This window comes from Arachis duranensis, chromosome 9 (assembly GCF_000817695.3).
Source record: "Arachis duranensis cultivar V14167 chromosome 9, aradu.V14167.gnm2.J7QH, whole genome shotgun sequence".
NCBI classification, from domain to species: Eukaryota; Viridiplantae; Streptophyta; class Magnoliopsida; order Fabales; family Fabaceae; genus Arachis; species Arachis duranensis.
The window spans coordinates 40,748,269-40,769,246 of record NC_029780.3 but is presented as its reverse complement, the minus strand read 5'-3'; the positions used below and the strand labels follow the sequence as shown (position 1 = coordinate 40,769,246).

Sequence of the window (20,978 nt, the reverse complement as noted above, 5' to 3'; positions counted from 1 at the left end):
TTTTTGATTATTAATAAACATGATAGATGAATGATAAAATAATGATTTATAAAATAAAAAATAAATTTTATAATTAAATAATATATAAGGGACTAATTTATAATTAAAAGTAGATAAGGACTATTTAGTAGTTATTAAAAAACTTAAAAAATATGTTTTGTTATCGGACCATTTAATGGTCTAAACATTATGGGACCATCGAATCTAGTGCCTAGTTAGTTGATAAAGGAGTTGGAAAAATTTACCAATTAACTTAGTTTTATATCAGATTTACATTTTTAGCGTGAAAAACTTTCTTTTGTTTTACAATCATATTTTTCTTTTAATTTTTTACATTCTTTATGAATTTTCAACAACATTTAGCTTCTCAAGTGGATAATTATAAATAACTTGTGATTTCACCTAATTTTATTTTTATTATATTTATACACATTTATCTATCAATCTCACTATTTATTTATCTATCTATTTATCTTTTTTTATATGAAAGATGGATAGCAACATAGTAAATCCACTTCTAAATTACACTTAAAAAGACCATGACAACAAAAAACATTGTTGAAGCTTTGTAACATGTTGACATGTGTGAATTTGGTTATAGTTTTAATTTCAACTTTAAATTTGTGGTCCACAATTATGTTCATTGGAGAAAATAGAGTAAACTATTTTTTACCACAAAACATGTATTTGGCTTCGCATTAATTTGTTCATTGGACAAAAGAGTGAGAATAGTGGTTTTTTATCAATTAATTTTGAAGTGAGGAGTTTTATTAATTCCAAAATGATAATATTAAAGAGAAAAACACATTAAACTCCTTTTTATTGGTAGATTCCAGAATGCATGAATTGCTATTGGAGTTTCCAATGATTAATTTGTACAGGTGAATTTGTTTTTAAATTTTTTAATATTATTTTCAAATTCCATTTTAAATTTTTTAAAATTTTTCTATGCTCAACCTTTCTTCTAATTAACTACTTCAAGTAGTGGGCTCTAACATTTTCTTTTTTAATTTGAATTTGTAACCTAGGAAAAATATTTTATTGGAGAGTTTGTATTTTCTTTTCATTTTGCTCTTGTTTCAAGTAATGAATCTTGGTTATTTTACCTTGTTAGTTAAATGTAATGAATATTTACATTATAGATATTTTCGAATTCATGTTTAGTTAAGCAATTGTGAAATTTCTTACCAATTTAGTGGATTTAAGACTTTATTCTTGAATAATAGATTTTTAGGTTTTGTTTTTCGCATGATAAGTATTTGTTGAAATGCTTAATTTTAATATGAAGTAGAATCTTAATTGTCTTAAGGGGTAAACTCCTACAAAATTCTTAGGTCTATTGAATCTTCACAATTGAGGATAATTTAGTTGATTTGAATTGATTTAATTTGCATAACTAACTTTTCTCTTTTTAGTTAATCAACTTGTTGAAAACTTGTTAATTGGTATAATTCTAACTAACCTTCCACTCCTTAGTTTGTCAACTGGTTAGGATTTTGCAAATTAGATTTATGAACTCTAATAGACTTTCACACTTTAGTGATTAACTTATGAATCATCACAATTACATTAATATAGTTTGTATGACAATGATGGATGGACCTAGGCAATAACTCTTAAGTCCAATTTTTTTTTATTGCTTGAATTTCATTTATAAAATTGATATTTTATCTTTTATTTCACAACTGAAAATTTCTAAATTTCTACGATTAATTATAATGAACGTTATCTAGATTCGATTTGGGTTATATGCTCCTTAATTTAATTTCAAATTTCATTTAAGCTTTTTTTTTAATTTGACGGTGCATAAATAACTATTGAATTATAACAATATTACTTCAAACACATTAATATTATTTTCATTTGTAGATGCATCAATAATGATGATAATATGTTTGTTGTAAAAGAAATAACGAAGTATTCATAATTTTCTTCTAGGTTCCTCATCTTCATCTTGAAGAAAATCTCTTCTTATATCAGAATAGAATAGTTTAATGTTTGTAATCTAGGTTATATCTTGTACATCTAATATTTGAAACTGATTTCAGATTTTCAATGTTTCATACTCACAACTAAGTTTTTACTAATTGTACCTTAATCTAGCAGTGATCAACACGTTGACATGAGAGGATTTGAAGAAAGAATACCATAGTTCTTAGATTTTTGTGATGTGTTAGGAAATTATTAATTTTTTAATTTATTTATGCGTAATACATATATAAATTATAATTATAAATTAAGCTATTTCATATTAACTGACTTATATAATGGTAATCTTATTTATTATCATAAATACTAAATTTAATAAGTCGTTAATACTTTTAATTTAAAATTAAATGAGAATAAACCAGAGATACAAATTTATTTGGAGTAAATACCCTTTCTTGATCCCTAACCTTTCACCCAAGAGACGACGCGCACTTTTATCTTCCTGATATCTCATCCAGGCCCCTATCCATGCGAACAAATATACACATCGACCCTTGTTACTGGATGCTATTGGGTTACCGATATGACGTATCCGTTGTTGTCTGACGTGTCATGCCACAGTGCCCGATGACAGAACGAAGTTATGAACGAGACTAAAAGGACCCTATTTGGATCCCAAACATCGTCGCTTAGATTTCTAATGTGTTCCTCTCTAGATTAAAAGGCTAGAGTTTAGTTGGAGTCGTGGGTGCTCCAAAAGCAGGTATGGACACTACGAATAGTGGTTCTTCATGTAGTCGTGAGAGAAAAATGATGGGTGCAAGGAGAGTTGGAGCGCAAGGATGAGTTCTAGCAGAAGTAGCCTGGAAGGAGTGGCAAAAAGGAGGAAGAAGAAATATGTTCACCTATGTGCAACTGTAGCACTTATGCCATCTTATTTGAATCCGGCACTCTGTAGAATCCAAGGAGGCTTTTTTTTCACTATTCTTATTTTAAGGTAAGTTCTGTATTTTGGTTGATGTTTTGGAAAAGATTTGGTGTTATATGGAGTTTAACAGCAACTATCTTTGTTGTAGACTAAAACACCACATTGTAAATACTTTGCTTGGCTAGATGAGTATGTTGCATCCTTCGATGTTAATGAATTGTCCCCAAAACATGAAGTTGTAGACCTAATAAAAAAGATTGAAAAATGGATTACAAAGCTGGAGATGAAGATTATTGAATACAAGAATGTTAAACATTTTAGTGGTGGTGTTAACATGTGCAAAGTGGTTGGAGTTATTTTCATATGCATTATTGTATTAGCAATGGGGTTTAGTTCAGTTGCTAGTTGATGATGTTAGGGAGATTTCTCAATGCTTTGTTTGTGCTGTTTTGTTAGTACTATTTTGTTAGTGCTGTTTTGTTAATACTATTTTGTTAGTGTTGTTTTGTTAATAGTTTGTAATTGGTGCTACTTAGGTATACAAATGTAGCTTTGACTATGCCATTGTGATCAACTATGTTCCTAGATTAATTGACAATTTTTAATTATATAGTCATCCTGTCACATTTGAGGAAGTATGTATCAATTTTGAAGGTTTCAATTATTAACAGTAAGGTTTAAACAAAGTGACATAATTGTGCTAGATGACCATTTTAAAATGACATAAAAGTTTTCAAGTGTTATTCAAAAACCATGTGAGGCAATAACCATATGACTTTACAGCTGTCACAAATTTTGCAAGTTTAATAGTAGCAAAAGAAAAATACAAACACAGCACGAACATAAAGTAATTAAATCCATGTCTTAAAAAATGATCACCCTAGAAAACTACTTTTGTCTAGATGGCCTAAAAGTTGGTATTGGAATAAACTTGAATAGTCTTGAGAAAGTCCCTCCACCTGCTGCAGCCATTGTTTCCTAGGATATTGCGTTAGGTTTGTTTGGTGCAGGTTGGCTTGTGATGAGTTGGATGTAGGACCCTCAGTTGATGTAGGGTGAACCACAATAGGTCCATGAGTTGGTGCAGGCTCAGTAGGTCTATGAGTTGGAGTCTGATTTGGTGTAGTCTCAATAGGTCCATGAGTTGTTGATGGTTTAGGATTCAGAGAAGTTGCTAGCCTAAATATCCTTTGCTTGAGCTTGAACCTATGAGTTAGCTGGGGTGGTGATGCATATTCATGTTGAGGTTCCTATACATTAACAAAAACAGTTATTGATGAGTTTATATCTGAATTTCCTACAGAACAGTGTATCTGTTTCAGTTGACAAAATAATAGGAACTTACCACTATGGGAGCAGATTGAGTGACTGAGAATTTTTTTTTGTACATTTTGTGGGGAATTGGGCATCTTTGGCATCTTTTTCTTATTCTTCCTAGTTGTTCATACATTGGTCCGAGCTATAAGGTCTGAGTTAGCCTGAAGCAAATTGATCCGCCTCTTTTAAGGTTGGTCTATTACTGACCTCTTCGTAAAGAGTTCGGAAGATCACAACAAGAGGCCCAAGTAGGCCCAAAAACAGAAGATCACAGCCCACCTGAAGGCGGCTGGCCAAAAGATAAGTGATCTTACCTACAAAAGATAAGATAAGATAACTAACTTATCTCAAAGAAGGTCACTCCACACTAATATAAATACACTGGAGCACCCAGGTATAACTCATACTCAAATTCTACAAAAAACCTGCTTAAAGCCCATGCTGATTTAAGCTTCAGAGTCTCTTGCAGGTACGACCACCCTTCGGTGATCAAGGACCAACTGCACCTCAAGCTCCAACAAGTCAGACACGTTGACTCCGATCACACCTGAAGATCTCGTCCGAGATCGACCTCATCGTTTCAGGTAACCCTCGTAACATTGGCGCCGTTGCCGGGGAATCTGGAAGTCATCTCATCAACATGGCAAACAACCCTGCCAACGACCTTAACTCTAGATTAGAAGAAGGAACACCACTCAAGAACACAGATGCCACACCAACCTCCCCAAAGAACACAAACAAACCCAAGGAAGACAAACAACCTCAAAACACAGAAATCTTAGATGCCATCCGTAACCAGCAGGATCGCCTCAAACAACTCGTACAAGAGGCCAAACATCAGCAAGAGGCCGAGAAAGACCTCCAGAGAGAAACAAGACAACGTCGAGAGCTGGAGGACAAGCCCTTAAAGCTCGAAGCCGACCTTAAAACTAAGACCATTCTATCCAGCCGCGAAGATAGCCCTCACAAGGACCAAGACCCGTTCACAAAGGAGATCATGAAAGCTAAAGTCCCAAAAGACTTCAAAGCCCCCAACATGACCCCGTATGATGGTACGTTTGATCCGAGTCATCATCTCAACAATTTTAGAAGTCGGATATATCTCACGGATGCCTCAGATGCTATCCGTTGCAAGGCCTTCCCGACCACCTTGACCAAGACAGCAATAAAGTGGTTCGATAGCTTGTCGCCAAGGTCGATAACAAGCTTCGATGACCTCGCCAAGAAATTCTTAGCTAGATTCTCCATCCAGAAAGACAAAGCCAAGCACGCTCTAAGCCTGCTAGGGATTAAGCAAAGAGATCGGAAAAGCCTCTGTAGTTACATGGAGAGATTCAATAAAGCGTGCCTGGACATACAAAATCTTCCAACAGAAGCAGCCATCATGGATCTCATCAATGGTCTACGAGAAGGACCCTTTAGTCACTCCATATCCAAAAAGCAACCAACATCTCTCAACGAGGTTCAAGAACGGGAGGAAAAATACATTAATACGGAGGAGAACTCCCGATTAGGAGAAACCTCAAAGACCGGATTCTCCTACCCACATCGGGACAAGGATAAAGAGTCCAGGAAGAAAGAAGACCAACCCATTGAGAAACACAGAAAGTACCACAACTACACCCCTCTTCGGGTGTCTCTTGTGGGCATTTACCGGGAGATATGCAACACTGAGAAGATCCCACCGCCTTGCCCGATTAAACACAAGAGAGGAGGAAGTCAGACAGAGTATTGCAAATACCACCAAATCTACGGGCATTCTACCAATGAGTGCTACGACCTAAAGAATGTCATAGAAAAATTGGCACGAGAAGGGTGACTAGGTCGGTTCTTAGCCAATAGGGCGGATGAACCGAAAAAGAGAAGAAGGGATGAAGAGGTCGAAAGAGTTGAATGACCCCCTCACACCCCTAAGAGACATGTTCACATGATAAACGGAGGATTCGCAGGAGGATAGATCTCTAAGTCATCCCGCAAAAGACAACTTAAAGAGGTGTATCATGTCAGAGAAGGGGACAGGTCATCTGACCTCCCCACTATTACCTTCACGCAAGAAGATGCCACAGGGATCATCCCGGGGCATGATGACCCCGTAGTCATTACCATCATACTTGCCAACGCCAATCTCCACCGAACGTTGGTAGACCAAGGAAGCTCCGTGGATATCCTATTCAAATCCGCCTTCGACAAGCTCGGCCTATAAGAGAAAGAGCTCAGAGCATATCCAAATAGCTTTTTCGGGCTCGAAGATGCTCCAGTCTAACCACTTGGGTACATTCCACTACACACAACATTTGGAAAGGAACACGATCAAGAACGTTAAGCATAGACTACATAGTAGTCGACGTGAGCTCCGCATACAACGCCTTCATAAGTCAGACAACGTTAAATCAACTCGCCGTGGTGGTCTCCACTCCACACCTATGCATGAAGTTCCCAACTACAGAAGGGATCGCTACCAAAAAGGGGGACCAAAAACTCACGTGATGCTGTTACAACGAAAGTCTGAACCTTAAAGGCGATCCCAGAGGAGAGGAAACCAATACTATAGAACTCGGGGGAATCCGAGCTCATGAGGAACTCTGCCCTCAATCGGAAGGTGAGACTAAAGAAGTTCAAATCGGAGACACTCAAGGAAAAATAACAAGCATAGGAGCGAATCTAAAAGGAGACCTAAAGGAGCTGCTAACAAAGCTCCTAAGGGATAATTCCAACCTCTTTGCATGGAAGGCCGCCGACATGCCCGGTATTGATCCCGGACTAATGTGTCATAAGTTAGCCGTATATCCTAGGTCTCTGCCAGTGCAATAGAAGCGTAGAAAGCTCGGCCCAGAGAGGTCGCAAGCCGTAGAGGAGCAGGTACAGGCCTTGTTGGAGGCAGAGTTCATAAGGGAGGTAAAGTACCCATTATGGCTAGCCAATGTAGTACTGGTTAAAAAGTCAAATGGGAAGTGGCAGATGTGCACTGATTACACAGACCCCAACAAAGCCTGCCCAAAAAATCCCTACCCACTCCCGAACATAGACACACTAGTCGACGCTTCATCGGGGTATAAGTACCTCTCCTTCATGGACGCTTACTCAGGATACAATCAAATCCCGATGTATCAGCCCGACCAAGAGAAAACCTCATTCTTACCCCCAAGTGCAAACTAGTGCTACATATTCATGCCCTTCGGACTCAAGAACGTAGGAGCTATATACCAGAGACTGATGAACAAAGTTTTCGCCAATCACATCGGGAAGTTGATGGAGGTTTATGTAGACGACATGCTGGTAAAAACACAAAGAGAAGAAACATTATTTTCTGACCTCACTGAAGTATTCCACACCATAAGAAAGCATGGGATGAGACTTAACCCCGCAAAATGCACTTTTACGGTAAAAGCTGGCAAATTCTTGGGCTTCATGCTCACCCAAAGGGGAATTGAAGCAAACCCGGATAAGTGTCAAGCCATACTTAACATGAAAGCCCAACCTGTGTTAAAGAAGTCTAGAAGCTCAACGGAAGACTAGCGGCTCTATCTAGATTCCTAGCTAGATTGGCCTTAAGATCTCTCCCTTTCTACGCAATACTAAGGAAAGGAAAGAGCTTTGAATGGACTCTAGAATGCGAACAAGCCTTTTAAGATTTCAAAACATTCCTAGGAAGACCACCTATCCTAACCCGACCCAGGGAAGGTGAAGAGCTAATCCTATACCTTGCTATAGGAAGTCAGGCAATAGTTTCGGCACTAGTCAGAGAAGACAAAAACGGACAGCAACCTATCTACTTTATCAGTAAGACTTTGCAAGGGGATAAACTAAACTATCAAAAGATAGAAAAGTTCGCCTACGCTCTTATACTTACTTCTCGACGACTCTGACCATACTTTCAGGCCCATACTATCAAAATCCAAACCAATCAACCTATAAAAAGTATTCTACAAAAAACAGACTTAGCTGGACAAATTCTACAATGGGCAGTCGAGTTATCCGAGTTCGACCTTAAGTATCTGGACAAATTCTACAATGGACAGCCATCAAGTCCCAATATCTGGCCGACTTCGTTGCAGAATACACTAACGCCCGAGACACCCCCACTAGCTGGAACCTCTACGTTGACGATTCCTCAAATAAAGCTGGAAGTGGGGCCAAAGTAATGTTAGAGAGAAATCAAGGAACTCAACTTGAGCTCTCTTTAAAATTCGAGTTCTTTGCCTCAAACAACCATGCCGAGTACGAAGCCCTACTGGCAGGTTTGAAGTTGGCTAAGGAGGTTGGTGCTCAAAAGCTTACTATTTTCAGCGATTCACAGGTGGTTACCTCGCAAATAGAAGGGAGCTACTAGGCTAAGGATCCCACCATGAAGAAGTACCTAGACAAAACCACAGAATAGCTCAGAAAATTCATAGGATATGAGATTCGACATATACCTCAGGAACAAAATACCCGAGCTGACGTACTTTCAAAACTAGCCAATACGAAACCTGGGTGTTCATACCTTGGGTCGAACTGTCTGACCCATGATGTTTAAACGACAAGTCAACCGACCTCTTCAGGTCAGGGCTATCTGACCTCTTCTCAAAGAGCTCGGCCAAATCGCCAAAAGAGGCCCAAACAAAGGAACACGACCCAAATCTAAAGTCAGCCTGATAAACCACTATTTTATGGTTTATGTTGTACTCAATTGAGTGGTTTTTATCAAGCCTTTGCCCACTTATTCCTATGATTTGTATGGTTTTACATTCTCCTTCCTGATTTTGTGCTATGATTAAAAACATGCTTCTTTGGCTTTTATTTTCTTTTATTTAAATCCTCTCTTATTATCATTCGATACCTTGATATGTGTGTTAAGTGATTTCAGAGATTACAGGGCAGGAATGGCTCAGAGGATGGAAAGGAAGCATGCAAAAGTGGAAGGAATACAAGAAGTTGAAGAAATTGCCAAAGCTGTCAGCCTGACCTCTTTGTACTCAAACGGTCATAACTTGAGCTATAGAGGTCCAAATGAGGCGGTTCCAGTTGCGTTGGAAAGCTAACGGCCGGGGCTTCAATTTGATATATAATTTGCCATAGTGACCGTACAGCTAGGTGACACGAACGCGTGCTCCACGCGGATGCATCGCAGTGACGAAAATCAGCGTGGCAGATTTCATAACCAACGAATTCTGGGCTGTTTTTGATCCAGTTCTCGGCCCAGAAAACATGGATTAAAGGCTGCAAAGTAGAAGAATGAAGGGAGAATTCATACATTGATTCATAACTCAAACTTTTTACAATTTAGATGTAACTTTTAGAGAGAGAGGTTCTCTCCTCTCTCTTAGGATTTATGATTAGGATTCCTCTTAAAGGATTTAGGATTTCTTTTAGTCATTAGGATTGTTTCTTCATACCAGGTTCAATGTTCTTCTTATTTGTTTTCTCTTTTATTTGTTTATGGACCATTCATGTTATGATTTTCTTAATTAATGTAATTTGAGATATTCCAGACTCATGATTGCTTTTCCCTATTTATAATTTAGATTATTTACTATTGGCTTTGGTTGATTAATTGGTGACTCTTGTGTTGTCAAACTCATCGTGATTGATAATTATTATCTTTGCTGATTAACTTAGATTCCTATAACTCTAGTCTTTCCTTAAGGAATTGACTAGGACTTTAGGTGTTAAATTAATTTGTCCACTTAACTGACCTTCATAGTTAGAGGTTGACTTAGTGGGAGGAAAAATGTAATTCTCATCACCATTGATAAGGATAACTAGGATAGGACTTCTAATTTTCATACCTTGCCAAGAGTTTTATTAGTTATTAATTTATTAATTCCCTGCAATCCATTTTTCTTGTTCAACACCTTTTCAAAACCCAAAAAAGTGTTTTCCATAACCAATAATAAAACACACCTCCCTACAATTCCTTGAGAAGACGACCCGAGGTTTGAATACTTCGGTTTATAAATTTTATTGGGTTTGTTACTTGTGACAACCAAACGTTCGTAAGAAAGGTTGATTGCTTGGTTTAGAAACTATACTTGCAACGAGAATTTATTATAACTTCTAAACCATCTATCTTCAGTTCTTCACAGCCCAAAGCCTAGAGAGATAAGGGCGGTTCCTCATGAGCGGATAATTTATACGCTTTTTGGCATTGTTTTTAGTATATTTTTAGTATATTTTAGTAAGTTTCTATTACATTTTCATTAGTTTTTAGTCAAAATTCACTTTTCTGGGTTTTACTATGAGTTTGTGTGTTTTTCTGTGATTTCAGGTATTTTCTGGCTGAAATTGAGGGACCTGAGCAAAAATCTGATTTAGAGGCCGAAAAGGACTGCAGATGCTGTTGGATTCTGACCTTCCTGCACTCGAAGTGAATTTTCTAGAGCTACAGAAGCCCAATTGGCGCGCTCTGAATTGTGTTAGAAAGTAGACATCCTGGGCTTTCCAGCAACGTTTAATAGTTCATACTTTGCCCGAGATTTGATGGCCCAAACCGGCGTTACAAATTAGCCTCAGAATTCCTAGCGTTTAACGCCGGAACTGGCACAAAAATTGGAGTTAAACGCCCAAACTGGCATAAAAGCTGGCGTTTAACTCCAGAAAAAGTCTCTACACATGAAAGGTTCAATGCTCAGCCCAAGCACACACCAAGTGGACCCTTGAAGTGGATTTTTACGTCATTTACTCATTTCTGTATACCCTAGGTTACTAGTTCACTATTAATAGGACCTTTTGATATTGTATCTGTACCTCATGACACTATATACGCTTCTTATTGTATCTTCTACAGCATGAGTCTCTAAACCCCATGGTTGGGGGTGAGGAGCTCTGCTGTGTCTTGATGGATTAATGCAATTACTACTGTTTTTCATTCAATCACGCTTGCTTCTATTCTAAGATATCACTTGTTCCTAAACCCGATGAATGTGATGATCTGTGACACTCATCATCATTCTCACCTATGAACGTGTGCCTGACAACCACCTCCGTTCTACCTTAGATTGAGTAGATATCTCTTGGATTCCTCCATCAGAATCTTCGTGGTATAAGCTAGAATTGATGGTGGCATTCAAGAGAATCCGGAAGGTCTAAACCTTGTCTATGGTATTCTGAGTAGGATTCAAGGATTGAATGACTATGACGAGCTTCAAACTCCTGAAGGCTGGGCGTTAGTGACAAACGCAAAAGAATCACTGGATTCTATTCCAACCTGATTGAGAACCGACAGATGATTAGCCGTGCTGTGACAGAGCGCGTTAAACATTTTCACTGAGAGGATGGGAGGTAGCCATTGACAACGGTGAAACCCTACATACAGCTTGCCATGGAAGGAGTCTTGCGTGCTTGAAGAAGAAGACAGTAGAAAAGCAGAGATTCAGAAGATAGAGCATCTCCAAAACCTCAACCTGTTCTCCATTACTGCAAAACAAGTACTTATTTCATGTTCTTTTGCTTTTTACAATCAACCCTGATAATTATTGATATCCTGACTAAGAGTTATAAGATAACCATAGCTTGCTTCAAGCCGACAATCTCCGTGGGATCGACCCTTACTCACGTAAGGTATTACTTGGACGACCCAGTGCACTTGCTGGTTAGTTGTGCGGAATTGCAAAAGTGTGATTGCAAGGCCTGTCATCTGCCCGTGGAATTGGAACATAAAGCCTACTGGGCAACCAGATTCCTAAACCTGGATGCTAAGTTAGCTGGTGAAAAAAGATTACTCCAGCTAAATGAGCTAGACGAATTTAGACTCAATGCCTTTGAAAATGCAAAAATTTATAAGGAAAAGGCAAAGAAGTGGCATGACAAGAAGTTGTCATGCAGAATCTTTGAGCCAGGACAAAAAGTTCTGCCCTTCAACTCTAGGCTCAGACTGTTCCCAGGAAAACTTAAATCCCGTTGGAGGGGTCCGTATGTGATTACAGGAGTGTCACCATATGATATGTTGAGCTTCAAGATACTGATTCTGATAAAAAAGTTCATTGTTAATGGGCAGAGGATCAAGCATTATCTTGAAAGCAACTTTGAGCAAGAATGCTCAAAACTGAGGCTTGAATGATTCTCAATGAAGGTCCAGCTAAAGACAATAAAGAAGCGCTTGCTGGGAGGTAACCCAGTCATTAGCAGGTTACCTGTTTTGTTTAATCAGATTTTGATGCATATTCTCAAAGGGCAATCATCAAAATTGAAGGAATTCACAGAGTTACAGAAGGATTCAGTGCAAAAAGTAGAGTAAAGGAGCTTGCTGGCAAAAAAACGCCAGTAAGGGGTACTTTGGGCGTTAAACGCCAGAATGGGCACCATTCTGGGTGTTTAACGCCAGTAAAGGTGCCATTTTGGGTGTTAACGCCAGAATGGGCACCATTCTGGGTGTTTAATGCCAGGTGTGCAGCATCTTGGGCGTTTAGCAAAACGCCCAGTGATGAAGGGGTTTCTGGCGTTTAACGCCAGCCAGGGCACCTGGCTGGGCGTTAAATGCCCAAATTGGCCAACATTTGGGTGTTAAACGCCAGAATGGATACCATTCTGGGCGTTTAACGCCTGAAAGGTGGGAGACAGAGATTTTGCTTTCCACTTCACATCTTTTCAAACTTTCCTGTTTTGATCCATAATCTTCTACAGAAATACATTTCAAATCTTCCTCATTCACCTTCAAATTTTCAAAATTAAAATCACTCTTCAAATCTCTTTCAAATCCTTTCCAAATCTTCTTCAAAAACTCAAATATCTCTCAATTTCCTTCCATATCTTCTCAAATCTCCTTCAAAATTTTTGAACTCTCTCTCCCTTCCTTATAAATAAATGTTTGGCCACACCCCCCTTTCCCACCATTCGAATTTGCTCTCCTCCTCTCTCTCCTCTTTCTTTTCTTTTGCTTGAGGACAAGCAAACCTCTAAGTTTGGTGTGTTTTTCCGTGATCACTAAGTTAAAGCTCATCAAGATCATGGCCCCCAAAGGAAAACAAACCAATTCAAGAGGCAAGAAAGAGAATGCTCCAAAAGACCTTTGGAGTCAAGAAAAGTTCTTAACCAAAGAACATGCAGACCATTACCACAAAATAATGGGTCTAAGGTCAGTGATCCCAGAAGTTAAATTTGATCTGAAAGAAGATGAATATCCGGAGATCCAAGAGCAAATTCGAAACAGAGGATGGGAAGTTCTAACCAACCCTGAGACAAAGGTTGGGAGAAATATGGTTTAGGAATTCTACTCAAATCTGTGGCTGACAGATAAGCAGAGAATGACTGGAACCGCTTTTCATACCTACAGAACCATGGTCAGAAGGAGAATTATTTACTTCCATCTAGACAAAATAAGAGAGGTCTTCAAATTACCTCAACTACAAGATGATCCTGAATCCTTTAATAGGAGAATGGTGAGAGTAGATAAGGGGTTGGATCAAGTTCTAGAGGACATATGCCTCCCTAGAACCAAGTGGATGACCAATTCAAAAGGTATCCCAAACCAACTCAAGAGGGGAGATCTCAAACCAGTTGCAAGAGGCTGGTTGGACTTCATAGGGCGTTCTATCTTGCCCACTAGTAACCGTTCTGAGGTTACTATTAAGAGAGCTGTGATGATTCATTGTATTATGCTGGGAAAAGAAGTGGAGATTCATCATCTGATTGCTTGTGAAATCTACACAATTGCAAACAAGAACTCCACTGAAGCCAAACTGGCTTACCCAAGCTTAATCTCTTTGCTATGTAAAGATGCTGGGGTGAGGATGGGAATAGATGAATTCATCCCAATTGAGCACCCAATCACCAAGAGGTCAATGGAAGGACAAATGCAAGATAACTCTATCAAAAGGAGGGCGCAGGAGTTCCTCCCTGAACTTCCTGAAATTGACTACTGGACTCGTCTAGAAGCATCTGTTGCCAAGCTGCAAGAAGCTATGGAACAAATTAAGGAAGAACAGCAGAATCAAAACTGCATGCTCTGCAAATTCCTGAAGGAACAAGAGAAGCAGGGGCGTGAGCTACAGGAGTTGAAGCGCCAAAAGCTTTCCCTTGAAGGGTCAAATATCCCACAAGTTGAGGGAGCATCCACTTCTCAAAATCAAGGTTGTTGAGTCCTAACTCTGTGATAACCTCTATCATTAGGAGTCTCTTTAAATTTTTTGTTCTCTATTACTATTAGTCTTATCTTATATCTATTTTTGAGTCTTGTTCTTAATTCATGATTAAAAAAATTTTAATGTTCATGTCTTAAAGCTATGAATGTCCTATGAATCCATCACCTCTCTTAAATGAAAAATGCTTTAATCACAAAAGAACAAGAAATACAGGATTTCGAATTCATCTTTGAAACTAGTTGAATTAGTTTGATGTGGTGACAATACTTTTTGTTTTCTGAATGAATGCTTGAACAGTGCATATGTCTTCTGAATTTGTTGTTTTAAGAATGTTAAAATTATTGGCTCTTGAAAGAATGATGGAAAAGAAGAAATGTTATTGAGGATCTGAAAAATCATCAAATTGATTCTTGAAGCAAGAAAAAGCAGTGAGTACAAAAAAAAAAGAGAGAACTAGGAGAATCAATGACACTATCTGAGTTCTGAGTTCCTATAGATGCCAATCATTCTAAACTTCAAGGGATAAAGTGAGATGCCAAAACTGTTCAGAAGCAAAAAGCTACTAGTCCCGCTCATCTAATTGGAGCTAAGTTTCTTTGATATTTTGGAGTCTATAGTATATTCTCTTCTTTTTATTCTATTTTGATTTTCAGTTGCTTGGGGACAAGCAACAATTTAAGTTTGGTGTTGTGATGAGCGGATAATTTATACGCTTTTTGGCATTGTTTTTAGTATGTTTTTAGTATATTTTAGTCAGTTTTTATTACATTTTCATTAGTTTTTAGTCAAAATTCACTTTTCTGGGCTTTACTATGAGTTTGTGTGTTTTTTTGTGATTTCAGGTATTTTCTGGCTGAAATTGAGGGACCTGAGCAAAAATCTAATTTAGAGGCCGAAAAGGACTGCAGATGCTGTTGGATTCTGACCTCCCTGCACTTGAAGTGGATTTTCTAGAGCCATAGAAACCCAATAGGCGCGCTCTCAATTGCGTTGGAAAGTAGATATCCTGGGCTTTCCAGCAATGTATAATAGTCCATACTCTGCTCGAGATTTGATGGCCCAAACCGGCATTGCAAATCAGCCTCAGAATTCCCGGTGTTTAACGCCGGAACTGGCACAAAAATTGGAGTTAAACATCCAAACTGGCATAAAAGCTGGCGTTTAACTCTAGAAAAAGTCTCTACACATGAAAGGTTCAATGCTCAGCCCAAGCACACACCAAGTGGACCCCGGAAGTGGATTTTTACGTCATTTACTCATTTCTGTATACCCTAGGTTACTAGTTCACTATTAATAGGACCTTTTGATATTGTATCTGTACCTCATGACACTATATACGCTTCTTATTGTATCTTCTACAGCATGAGTCTCTAAACCCCATGGTTGGGGGTGAGGAGCTCTGCTGTGTCTTGATGGATTAATGCAATTACTACTGTTTTTCATTCAATCACGCTTGCTTCTATTCTAAGATATCACTTGTTCCTAAACCCGATGAATGTGATGATCTGTGACACTCATCATCATTCTCACCTATGAACGTGTGCCTGACAACCACCTCCGTTATTGAGAACCGACAGATGATTAGCCGTGCTGTGACAGAGCGCGTTGAACATTTTCACTGAGAGGATGGGAGGTAGCCATTGACAACGGTAAAATCCTACATACAGCTTGCCATGGAAGGAGTCTTGCGTGCTTGAAGAAGAAGACAGTAGGAAAGCAGAGATTCAGAAGATAGAGCATCTCCAAAACCTCAACCTGTTCTCCATTACTGCAAAACAAGTACTTATTTCATGTTCTTTTGCTTTTTACAATCAACCCTGATAATTATTGATATCCTGACTAAGAGTTATAAGATAACCATAGCTTGCTTCAAGCCGACAATCTCCGTGGGATCGACCCTTACTCACGTAAGGTATTACTTGGACGACCCAGTGCACTTGCTGGTTAGTTGTGCGGAATTGCAAAAGTGTGATTGCAATTTCGTGCACCAGTTCCCTTAAAGATAAGATGACTTCACTCAAAGATAAGATAAGATAACTATCTTATCTCCAGAAAGATCATTCCACACTATTATGAATACACTGGAGCACCCAAGTGTAACTCATACTCTGATTCTACATAAAACCTGCTTAATACCCTTGCTAACTTAAGCATCAGAGTCCCTTGCAGGTACCACCACCCTCCGGTGACAAAGGATCAGTAGCATTGCCAGTCCAACAAGTCAGATACGACAGCTCCAGTCGCCACGCACAAGCCGGACCCGTCATCTCTGATCAGCACAGAAGATCTCGTTCGAGATCGACCTACACTTTCAGGTAACCCTCGAAACATTGGTGCCGTTGTCGGGAACCTGGAAGTCATCCCATGATCATGGTTGACAACCTAGACAACAAACAACTCTGATATAGAGAACCGAACGCCACTTAAGAACGCATAGGTTACACTAGATGACACTTCTCAACCTAACAAAGACAAGAACTCCCCAAGCACAGGAGCCATGGACTTCAGGATCGCCTAAAACAACTTGAAAAAGAGGTCGAGTACCAGCAGGAAACCGGGAGAGACTTACAAAGAGAGGCTAGGTGGCGTCGCGAATTAGAGGACAAGCTCCTGAAGATCGAAGCCGATCTCAAAGCTAAAACTACTCGATCCAGCCACGAGGATAGCTCCTGCAAAGACCAAGACCCGTTCACCAAAGAGATCATGAAGGACAAAATCCCAAAAGACTTCAAACCTCCCGACATGACCCTGTACGATGGCACGACAGATCCCAGCCATCATCTCAGCAACTTCCGAAGTAGAATGTATCTCACCGATGCCTCAGATGTAACTCGGTGCAAAGCCTTCCCAACTACTTTGACAAAAACGGCAATTAAATGGTTTGACAACCTACCCCCCAGGTCCATCTCAAGCTATGACGACTTAGCCAAAAATTTTCTAGCCAAATTCTCCATTCAGAAGGACAAAACTAAACATGCCCCAAGTCTACTAGGGATCAAGCAAGGAGATCGGGAAAGTCTTCGTAGCTACATGGAAAGATTCAACAAGGCATGTTTGGACATACAAAATCTACCAACAGAAGCAGCCATTATGGGCCTCATCAATGGCCTACGAGAGGGACCTTTTAGTCACTCCATATCGAAAAAACATGCCACATCTCTAAATGAGGTACAAGAACGAGCCGAAAAGTACATCAACATGGAGGAAAACTCCCGATTAGGAGAGACCTCAAAATTCTGACTCTCCTATTCTTCCCAGGATAAGGATAAAGAATACAAGAAAAAACAAGACCAGCATGGTGAAAAGATCAAGAAATATCACAATTACACCCCTCTTCGAGTGTCTCTCGTAGATGTCTATCGAGAAGTATGCCACATAGAAAAGATACCTCCACTTCGCCCACTCAAAAGCAAGAAGGGAGGGGGAGATAAAACAGAGTACTGTGAATACCATCGAATCTATGAACATCCCACCACCAAATGCTTTGATTTAAAGAAAATCATAGAAAAATTGGTAAGAAAGGGAAGACTAGATCGGTACTTAGCCAACAAATCAGATGAGCCAAAAAAAAAAAAGAAGAGACGAAGAGGTTGGACGAACTGAACAACCACCTCGCACCCCGGAGAGACACGTCCACATGATAGATGGAGGATTCACAAGAGGAGGAGTCTCCAAATCATCTCGCAAAAGACATCTGAAGGAAATATATAATGTCAAAGGAGGAGAAGGAGCACCCGAACTCCCCACTATCACCTTCACTAAAGAAGACGCAGCTTGTGTCATCTCAAGACATGACGATCCCATGGTCATCACTATCATATTAGCCAACGCTAATCTCCACCGCACGTTGGTAGACCAGGGAAGCTCGGCAGACATTCTGTTTAAAACGGCCTTCGACAAACTTGGCCTAGAGAAAAAAGAGCTCAAAGCATATCCAAGCAGCCTATTCAAGTTGGGAGACACTCCAATCCATCCACTTGGATATATCTCTTTGCACACCACCTTTGGAAAAGGAAATTAAACAAGGACACTCAACATAGACTACATCGTGCTCGACGTAGGTACAGCCTACAATGCCCTGATAGGTCAGACAACGCTAAATCAGCTTGGCGCAGCAGTCTCGACTCTACATCTATGCATGAAGTTCCTGACCACAGAAGGAATCGCAACAGTAAGAGCAGCCCAGAAGACAGCGCGCCGTTGCTACAACGAAAGTCTGAACCTCAGAGGCAAAGGAGAAGAAATCCATGCCATTGAGCTCGGGAGAGTTCGGGGACGGGAAGAACTTCGTCCACAACCTGAAGGTGAAACAGAAAAAGTTCAAATCGGAGATGCTCCAGATAAAACGACCAATATTGGCACAATCCTAAAAGGGGACGAAAAGGAGTCCCTCATACAGTTCTTATGAAGCAATGCCGACCTCTTCGCATGGAAGGCCGCAGATATGCCGAGCATAGACCCTAAGTTAATGTGCCACAAGCTGGCAGTTGGTAGGCAAAATTGTGACTCATACTTTTCACAACTCGAACAATTCCTAGCAATGGCTCCAAAAACTTAGTGCACAATACTATGGTTCACACACATTCTTCACAACTTCGCACAACTAACCAGCAAGTGCACTGGGTCGTCCAAGTAATAAACCTTACGTGAGTAAGGGTCGATCCCACGGAGATTGTTGGTATAAAGCAAGCTATGGTCATGTTGTAAATCTCAGTCAGGCGGATTCAAATGGTTATAATAGTTTTCGAATATAAAGATAAATAAAGCATAAAATAAAGATAGAGATACTTATGTAATTCATTGGTGGAAATTTCAGATAAGCGTATGAAGATACTGTGTTCCTTCTGATTCTCTGCTTTCCTACTGCTTTAACCCAATCATTCTTACTCCTTTCTATGGCAAGCTATATGTAGGGCATCATCGTTGTCAATGGCTACTTCCCATCCTCTCAATGAAAATGGTCCAAATGCGCTGTCACAGCACGGCTAATCATCTGTCGGTTCTCGATCATGTTGGAATAGAATCAAGTGATTCTTTTGCGTCTGTCACTACGCCCAAGACTCGCGAGTTTGAAGCTCGTCACAGTCATCCCATCTCAGATCTTACTCGGAATACCACAGACAAGGTTTAGACTATCCGGATCTTAGGAATGGCCGCCAATAATTCTAGCTTATACCACGAAGACTCTGATCTCACGAAATGGGAGACTCGGTTGTCAGGCGAGGCAACCATGCGTCGTGGGTCAGGAATCCAAGAGATACACACTCTAGCATTCGCAGGTAGAACGGAAGTGTTTGTCAGGCATGCGTTCATAAGTGAGAATAGTGATGAGTGTCACGGATCATCACATTCATCAAGTTGAAGTGCGAATGAATATCTTAGAATAAGAATAAGCATGAATTGAATAGAAGAACAATAGTACTTTGCATTAATACTTGAGGAACAGTAGAGCTCCACACCTTAATCTATGGTGTGTAGAAACTCCATCGTTGAAAATACATAAGTGATAGAGGTCCAGGCATGGCCAAACGGCCAGCCTCCACAAAAGTCTAAGATAGCATAAAACTGATCAAAGATCTGGTCAAAAGACGCTTAGTACAATAGTAAAAAGTTCTATTTATACTAAACTAGCTACTAAGGTTTACAGAAATAAGTCTAAGTGCAGAAATCCACTTCCGGGGCCCACTTTGGTGTGTGCTTGGGATGAGCTTGAGCTTCCAAAGACTTCTCTTGGGGTTAAACGCCAAGTTGTAACGTGTTTTTGGCGTTTAACTCTGGTTTGTGACGCGTTTCTGGCGTTTTACTCCAGAATACAGCATGGAACTGGTGTTGAACGCCAGTTTGCGTCATCTAAACTTGAATAAAGTATGGACTGTTATATATTGCTGGAAATCCCTGGATGTCTACTTTCCAACGCAATTAAGAGCATGCCATTTGGAGTTCTGTAGCTCCAGAAAATCTATTTCGAGTGCAGGGAGGTCAGAATCCAACAACATCAGCAGTCCTTTTTCAGCCTCCTATCAGATTTTTGCTCAGGTCCCTCAATTTCAGCCAGAAAATACCTGAAATCACAGAAAAACACACAAACTCATAGTAAAGTCTTGAAATGTGAATTTTTCATAAAAACTAATAAAAACATCCCTAAAAGTAGCTAGATCCTACTAAAAACTACCTAAAAACAATGCCAAAAAGCGTATAAATTATCCGCTCATCAGCAGTCTACCCAGGATCTTGGCTAGTACAGCAGAGACGTAGAAAGCTCGGACCAAAATAATCCCAAGCTGTGTAAGAGCAGGTGCAAGCTCTACTGGAGGCAGGATTCATAAAAGAAGTCAAGTACTGATGAGCGGATAATTTATACGCTTTTTGACATTGTTTTTAGGTAGTTTTTAGCATGATCTAGTTACTTTTAGGGATGTTTTCATTAGTTTTTATGCTAAATTCACATTTCTGGATTTTACTATGAGTTTGTGTGTTTTTCTATGATTTCAGGTATTTTCTGGCTGAAATTGAGGGACTTGAGCAAAACTCTGATAAGAAGGCTGACAAAGGACTGCTGATGCTGTTGGAATCTGACCTCCCTTCACTCGAAACGGATTTTCTGGAGCTACAGAACTCCAAATGGCATGCTCTTAGCAGCGTTGGAAAGTAGACATCCAGAGCTTTCCATCAATATATAATAGTTCATACTTTATTCGTGAGTAGACGACGTAAACTGGCGCTCAACGCCAGTTCCATGCTGCATT

The 20,978-nt window shown here is 39.6% G+C and overlaps 1 protein-coding gene across 1 annotated transcript; it reads left to right on the top strand.

Annotated features, from left to right (window-relative positions):
* Nucleotides 1-4,814: 4,814 nt before the first annotated feature.
* LOC107465502 (uncharacterized) lies at nt 4,815-5,993 on the top strand. Its single transcript, XM_016084478.1, has one exon. The coding sequence runs from the start codon at nt 4,815-4,817 to the stop codon at nt 5,991-5,993; it is 1,179 nt and encodes a 392-aa protein (XP_015939964.1).
* Nucleotides 5,994-20,978: the final 14,985 nt, after the last annotated feature.

Bases quoted from the DNA above. Each gene is read 5' to 3' on its own strand.
- LOC107465502 (XM_016084478.1), top strand. From the start codon at position 4,815: ATGGCAAACAACCCTGCCAACGACCTTAACTCTAGATTAGAAGAAGGA.